The following is an 8,377-nucleotide window of genomic DNA, read 5'->3' as shown; positions in this document are numbered from 1 at the left end:
GTGACTCCCAGAAGCCCAATTGCTGATCCTTAGAGAGCATCTTTCCTAGCTTCAAAGACCCTTCCACACAAGAATGCCTGATTCCCTGACCACACTCCTATTAGAGTGTGTTTCTCCCCTGCCTGCCCAGCTCAGCCCCCTTCACAGTCCTCCTGCTCACCTGGCTCTTCCCTGTGCCTTCTCACTGTGACCGAGGGAGCCCAGCATTTCAGTCTTTCCTCCTTGGTCTCCTCCAGCCAGCCGGCTGGCTCTCCTTTGTGCTTCAGGACTGGGCAGTCATGTAAGTGCTCTTAAGAGAATGGGATGAAATAAAGTTTGTTATTCGTGAGCTGACTTAGGATGTGTTCCTTTCCTTGATTTCCTCTGAAGAAGCAGAGGCTTTCAAAGGTAGAAGATGCTAATCATGTCATGGTAGCCATTCTTCTACCTCAAGACAGACTTCAGTCAGAGCAGATGACCCTCTAACCCAAGCATCTCTCGATAGGAACTCTAGGGGTGTTTGGGATAGGATAATTCTTCCTTGGGAAGGACCACTGCATGTATTGCAGGACATTTAGCATTACCAATATCCAGTAGCACCCATAACGATCATCATAACAGTCATAGCTCTCCCCAGCATTCCAGATATCACTGAGAAGGTGGCATACCACCCCACAGCTGGACCACTGCCTAATTTTTGTTCAGAGGCCTCACAGAAGATAAAATGTCGTTAGTCCATATATTTTAGTGTCAAGTGATTTTTCTCTTTTGAAAAATATTTTCTACTGCAGCTTTACTCTATTTTAATATTCTTAGTGTAAATGATAAACAGCTGGTCATCAAATCCTGTTAAATAGATTTTTATAAACTTGAAGAAAGTCTCCGTGCCTCCTAACCTTCATCACTGATATGATTTACTTTATGTAAAAAGTCACTTTCTGAATATGCATAAGCAAATCAGAATATAATTTAAATACCCTACAGGAGGTTACTGTTTAAGGAGACAAAAATGTGAAATATTACATAAATTGCACTGATCCCCATCCTTCAACAAAGTGATGTATTCTTATTGTAGCTCTATTTTTTATATATATATTCAGAAACTGCTTTTACTTTAGGTAAGGGATACTTGAATTTGCTGCATCTTTCCCGATAACAATTGTTTACCTCTGCAGAGTAGGTGTATGTCTACTCTCAAAGTTGTATTGGCTGTAAATTTGCTTTCTAGTTTAGGGAAGGTAAAGAGGTAGCACAGTTTATAACATACGTGAATCAGGGCTGTGAACTGTCAGCAGACTTCCATCATTCAGACAGCAGTTGGGAGAGGTTGGTGATTGGTTAAGTTTTGTCTTTTTCTTCTTAAAAACAAGATGAGCCTTTCTGCATTTTCTTTGCCTCTACTTCCTAAAGGATGTGGATGTGCAAGAGGGATGACTCATAGTCTCAAAAGAAAAAACTCTCCGGTCCATCCCTAAATGATTGTTTCCAAGCATCTAATTCATGCATAATCCTGAGTTAGTGTGATGTGAAAAGATGTAAGAGGTATTATAAAGTGTTTGTGTGAGAAGACACTGCAAGGATGGGGTATAAAATAATCCAAATAAACATGAGAACATCTGAATATCATATAATTTTAGGGAGGACTGGAAATTTGCACTGATCTATGAAGAATGGTGAAGAATTATGTACGTGGAGAAAAGGAGGAAGGCCTTCCATATGTGAGGGAGGAAGAGAAGGAGAGAAGTAGGAACGTGCACTTCTATGCCTAGAGAAAAGAGATCACCCAATTCTCAAATGTGTAGGAAATCAAAACAGATGACCACAGAGCAAAAAAAAAAAAAATGTTTTTTTTTTTCAGTAAATTCAGGGATTAACTTGAATCCACTATGAAATGCGTCCCCAGATTTATAGCTGAGAACTTAATTCAATCAATTTCAGAAAGGCGCTTAAACTCCTGAAACTATATAACTTTTATTCTTCCACACTTCAGATTTTGTGACTACTTAATGAAGAGAGAAAACTACTCAATCATCACTGAGTTTACTTTCCAAACTTTCTCCAGTTTCCATGAGCACCAGATGACCCTTTTTGTGGTGTTCCTTAAACTCTACATCTTCATGCTAGCAGGCAATGTCATCATTGTGACCATCATACGAATTGACCGCCATCTTCACACACCCATGTACTTGTTCCTAAGCATGCTATCCACTTCAGAGACCGTCTATACATTGGTCATTCTCCCAAGGATGCTATCCAGTCTTGTGGGTATGAGCCAGTCCATATCGTTGGCAGGTTGTGCCACACAGATGTTCTTTTTTGTAACCTTTGGGATCACTAACTGCTTCCTGCTCACAGCCATGGGGTATGACCGTTATGTGGCCATCTGCAACCCCCTGAGATACACAATTATCATGAACAAGAGGGTGTGCTTCCAGCTGGTGGGGGGGGTGCCTGCAGCATTGGCCTAATTGTAGCAGTAACACAGGTGTCAGCTGTGTTCAGACTGCCCTTCTGTGCCACCAAGGTGGCCCACTTCTTCTGTGACATCCGACCCGTGATGAAGCTCTCCTGCATCGACACCACTGTCAATGAGATCCTGACTTTGGTCATCAGTGTGCTGGTGCTAGTGGTACCTATGGGCCTGGTCTTCATCTCCTATGTTCTCATCATCTCCACCATCCTAAAGATCGCTTCAGCTGAGGGCCGGAAGAAGACCTTCGCCACCTGTGCCTCCCACCTTACGGTGGTCATCGTCCACTATGGCTGTGCCTCCATCGCCTACCTCAAGCCCAAGTCAGAGAACACCAGGGATGAGGACCAGCTGATCTCTGTGTCCTACACTGTCATTACCCCTCTCCTGAACCCCGTGGTCTACACCCTGAGGAACAAAGAGGTTAGGGATGCTCTGTACAGGGCTATCTGCAGGAAACACTCCTGACAATCTGTGAAGGGTTCTCCTGAGGCTCTTGACATCCACCCTAGGTAGGAATATGAGGGTAAGTGTCACATACACTTGACCTCTAGGGACCTGCTCCTCGAGCAGGAATCAAGAAAAGCAGCAGCATCATGCAAGTGGAAATTTGAAAGCATTTAAATAAAGCCCCTGAATAAAGCATGGACCTGCTGTGGGGATAAATACATAAATAAAGATCAGATCCAAGTGAAGGAAAGGTCAGGAAGGAGGAGGGCTGAGGATTTGGAACTTTTGGGCTCCTTGTGAATCTCCACCTACCAAAGGCGATAGAACAGAACCCAGGCCCACTTTAAATTGTTTCCTCCCGTCTTTTCCTTTCTTCTTAAGCTCATAGGGTTTCTCAAACTGGAGTTCATGTTGGAACCCATTCATACATGACATATCAAGGAGTAAGTCACAGGGCAGGCAGGGAGGGTGGCCTCAGGATGGCCAAGCCTAGTGTAAATAGATTTCCCATCCTAGCTGCTTTCATTCCTCTCAGATTCTAGCATGGCTTATTAAAGTCAGTGACGAGGGACAGTTTAATTAGAGATTCTAGCCAATCCATATCTCATCAACGCCATGATGGCCTTTTGAGGGCACATTCCAAGATCCTTCAGAGTCAGCTCAGCTGCCATTATTTCAGAAAGCATATAATGGACAAGGCTGTGCTCTGCATCCTGGGGACATAAAGAGGAAAAGGCCCTATTGTCTGGCTCTAAGAAGCTTAAAGTCCTGTGGCAAAGACACAGGTTTAAAAGCATGATTTCAATACTTTGTTTTAAATGACGCACACAAAAGATTAAAAGACAACCAAGAGAGTGATTGGTTTGGGAGGAAAGAAGGAAGAAAAGGAAGGGGGGTGGGGATGGTGGTGGAGAATAAGACTGTTGGAGATACCAGGGCGTGTTGGGAGAGGAGGTTACCTTTGGTCTGAACTGGTTTTAAAACACTGATAAGAGATTGGCTGACAATTATCTGAAGTTGCCGGAAAAGACTTCCAAAGAGAAGAAACAATACTGCCTCGGGTATGAAAGTAAGAGCAGTGTTCAAGGAGTGAAAAATGACTCTGTGTTTTGACTCCAGGGTGTGAGAAGAGGGAATGGAAGTTGATGTGACCAGGAAGGTAGTCTGGGGACAGACTGTGAAGGCTTTGTGAGGATTTTTTTTTTTTTTTTTTTTACTTTTAGAGAGTGAGAATCACCTAAGACTCGGGAAAACTAAGATTATGAGGCCTCTCTCTGGATTCTTGACATCCTTGTTATCCTTACTTAGCTCCACAGAGACACTAAGTCACTGTGTCCTGCGGAGCTACAGACTACAAACCATGAGAATCGCAGGCAAGATCGGAATGTTCTGAACGTAAACTGAAGCTGAATGAGATCAGAGAGAGCCTGGAGTACAGACTGATCAAAGGGTATTATGTAGGTTTGTGATTTAAGGTGAAGATGAGCACCCAGCAAAAAGAAGGACTTGCTGTCATGTTAGTGGCTCGATTGAACTTCAGACCTTGGGACAGACCGGGACACACCTTTCACTTCCATTCATCAGAAAAGCCTTCAAAACATACAGAGACCTAAAGGACAAATGTGTCCTGCACTCCAGAGCACAACTAAGCTGCCAGACCCTCCTCTCTGAGAATTAACAGAGACAATGGAAAAAAAAAAAATCAAACCGTACCCTAGGTTCTCTAAGAACATAATAGGTGGCTAAAAGTAACAAAGAGAAGTCGTTAACTGGGAAAGAAAAGAAAACCTGAATAATTAAAAACAAAGAACCGCAATTACAGAGTTTAACCATCATTCAATAAACATTCAGGCAATCTTTACTAAATGCCACACGCTGCGCTAGACATGGAAAATGTTAAAATAAACCCTGCACTATCCCCTGAATAGAGGAGTTCCCAGTCTTTCAAGGGGGGATAGAGAGAACTATGCAGATCTCACTATAATGCAATGCGATAGAAAATTGACAAAGTATGCTTAATATTTAATGACAAAGATGTAAGCCTTGGGATATTTTTTCCCAATCTATATAAAGCAAAATCTCATCAAGCTGAGAATGGGCTTTGCATGCTGGAGTTCAGTGAAATAAATACCTGTTACCTGAACGATAGGACTGTCTTGATCTTTGTGCAGGGCTGTCTCCTGGGGTCCTGGGCTGTGCGGTTCCTGACAGACATCACTCAGAACATTTTATTACCGTGGACTATTAGAGCATTTATCACTTGTGTTTTTCAGATACCTTGTTTGAACAGATAACTTAACAGTCAGACATTGTAGAATCAAATGCTTTTGACACCTTTTCTCACCCCATGAAGATACTAGCCACAAAACTTTTTCTCATCTGTGCAATAGTTTTAGCCGTTCACAGAATATTTGGCTGGTTTAAATAACTGAGAAGAATTTCACCCTTTCTTGGAATCATTCTGGTCTCTATTCATGACCAGTTTCACTTACGGGAGCAAATACTTCTCCATACTGTCTGTGGTCCCTTGCCCAAGACACCTGAGAAAGGCAGGAATAAGGTTCTCCATTATACAGATAATAAGATAAAATAAAGAACGAAGGCTGAATTTGAATTTGCACTTTGGCTCTTTCTGTTTACCCAGAGCGTATTATCACCCAAGGGCAACTCATTGTGGGGATAAGTGATGTAAATAATCAAGGGTTAAAAAAAAAATTCAAATTTTCCACGTCCTCAAACTTCCCAGATTAAACAGAAATCTCATCCTGAGACTTTTCCCATAGAGAGGAAACCAGGATCCTCAGTCTAGCCCATGGAGACCTAAGTGGACAAGGGACATCTCCAGCACTGCTCAGGCTGTGAAGTCTAATTCATGCAGAACCGGCTACAATTGTAGGAGCATGAGTTTCCACCTTCTCCATTATCAAAGCAAATCATAGAAAAGCAGTTAAAGTCTCACAAGCACACATGGTCTTTATGAGAAACTGATGTGACTCCATTTTTGAGAAATCAGCCTCTACCTCAGAGCAAAGCTGTCCAAGGAAGGGGCGTGACCCTTGTCCTTGGAAAAACCCACAGAGCACTTCTAGGCACATACCCACCCTGCTGAATTGTTTATCTACAAATAATAGGAGAGATCTGCTGTGCCAGTTGTCCCTGACTCAGTCAGGTTAGGTGAGGACCCATAGCAACCCCCTAGCAGCCACCAATCAGCATGAGGCAGGGAAAATACCTGGGATGCCAAATCACCCTCCCAGTAGTTTATGGTGGTTGATAACATGTTGGGAAACCATGTAGTTCAGCACATACCCCCCTCTTGGCTTAAACCAATTGGTTCAAACGAATCCTCCTCTGTACTAACCAATCACCCTTACCCAACTTGTTCCCACCAGTGAATGTGCTAATCAATGTTAAGAGTTGTTTGATTTTCCCACGGTGTGTGATGACTTGCTAAGAGATGCTATGATGTATGTGAAGTCCCTGTCTTCCCGAAAGAGTGTATAAAACTGCTGCAAACCCTGGGCTCGGGGCCTCTCAGCGTCACCAGTTGCTGTGTGTGCGCGCGGAGGACAGAGCTAGCTCGCAATAAACACCTCTTTGCTGCTTACATCGATCTTGGTCTCTGGTGGTCTTTTGGGGGTCCCGAACTTGAGCGTATCATTTATTGGAATAGACTTGAGAGTTCAGTAGACACTAAGTTGTTAGGTTTAGTGTTAGAAGCTGAGCACACAATGGTGAACTGTGCTCATTGTTGAACCACTGGACAGAGAGAAATAGAGAGATGAATATATAGATTATGTTAATTTTTGTCAGATAGATGAGTGCTAAACTGGAGCTCTAAAGAAGTAATGGGAGCATAGAAGGAAGAAAGATTTGTTTCAACTGATGTATGTAAATTATAAATAAAAGAAATTAAATTCAAGATCTCAGCCAGTCCCCTAGCCTACCTCTTCTCAATCACATACCAAACCCCACTAGCAGTAGAGGGCGAGATGACATAGTATAGATATTTGAGGTCTCCATGGTGGTCCATAACTTCTCTTTGGAAGAAAACTTCTTGAAACTTAAGCTGTCACCTGAAATTTTAGATAACATGAGCACCTCACTTCCTGATTGCCCGATGGTGTGAGGTCTGAATGTGTCCAGTGCCCTTCCAACATCCCTGCTGAAAACCTCCTTCCCATAAACCATAAACCTGTATCTATGAGACATCTATAAGTCATAGGTAGTCAGAGTTCAACAGCTGAAGATGGTCAGAATTCCTATTTAAACCTAGATAGTCACCCCCAATCCACCCTCTCCTCCCGTTCTTCTTTGCTTGAAAGATGTTTCTTTCATTTACTATGTAGCAACTGAGCTTTATCTCCAACATACCTCCATCCTGAGAAGCCAACCCTTCTTTCTGTAATTTTGTGCTCCTTAAAAATAACAGAAAGTCACGTCCTGATTCAGGCTGTGTTGTTCCATTATTGTGGCTGGGGAGAGGGGACTTCTCTAGCTGATTCCATAGTGTCCCAGATGGCCTAAGTATAAAGGTTCCCTTTTCCATCTACTTCTGATTTGCCTATATATATTTTTCTTCTTCTACAGCTTCTTCTCCTATTCTAGAGGACTAATGGTTGTCTTTGATCTTTTATAAGAAACTGTCTGCATAGGTGTGGGAGAAATGCTATACCATTTTGGGATGGTCAGTGAGCTCCCACATGACTGCTATCAATCAGCCTCATCAAAGAGGAACAAAAAGGACATCAATCACTTTGATTCTAAATTCTCAGGAAGACCCCTGCATTGCTCAGACAAGATTGATCAGTGTTTCATTGATAATTTCACTGCACGGTTGTTCCTTTTGACCTAAACCAGCTCTAAACCAGATTTGTCTAGTTTGCAACTTTAGAAAGTATTCTCTCCAAGTATGCAAGCAAATCTTTTTATTCTGTACCTTTGGGAACTTAAAGGTCAAAATTTTCCATGTTTACATTTCTAGGTCTTTAATATTCTTTCTTTATTCAAAGAAGTTGGAGCAATTGAGTGATTGAAGTTTAACTTTAAACACGGGAGGTGGAAAGTAGAGGAAAGTCTTTTAGGATGAGAATAAAATATGACATGGGATGGAAGGGTGGAAGGAGAGCATACTGAAATATTCTTCTGATTTATTTCCCTTGTTTTGCAACTTTTTGATTTAGTATGCCTATACCACAGAACAAGCTAGATCTGAGACTTTCTCCTACTGAACAATTTTAGGTAACTTTCTTATTTCTAATCCAGTAGAAATGAATAGATGCTGTAAGTAGTATTCACTCTATATAAATTATTTTGAAGATTTAATCAGGGGAAAAAGAACTAGAGGTTATCATCCCATCTTTAAACACAAAAAAAGTTAAAAGCCTCAGCAACTTGGGAGGCTGAAATGGGAGGATTGCAATTCTGAGGCCAGCCTGGGTCACTCAGGAAGACACTTTCTGAGACAAGGTGTGGACT

The 8,377-nt window shown here is 42.1% G+C and overlaps 1 protein-coding gene across 1 annotated transcript; it reads left to right on the top strand.

The window, feature by feature from the left end:
• The first annotated feature begins 1,958 nt into the window (after positions 1-1,958).
• Positions 1,959-2,917, top strand: LOC114104569 (olfactory receptor 10J1-like). The gene is given in 2 exon segments (XM_071618792.1): positions 1,959-2,420; positions 2,423-2,917. Coding segments are annotated over 2 exon segments (930 nt in total). The 5' UTR covers positions 1,959-1,985.
• Positions 2,918-8,377: the final 5,460 nt, after the last annotated feature.

The sequence above is a fragment of the Marmota flaviventris genome, chromosome 10 (genome assembly GCF_047511675.1).
Source record: "Marmota flaviventris isolate mMarFla1 chromosome 10, mMarFla1.hap1, whole genome shotgun sequence".
In the NCBI taxonomy this organism is placed as follows: Eukaryota; Metazoa; Chordata; class Mammalia; order Rodentia; family Sciuridae; genus Marmota; species Marmota flaviventris.
The sequence above is the reverse complement of the archived record's forward strand: the minus strand, read 5'-3'. Positions and strand labels throughout refer to the sequence as shown.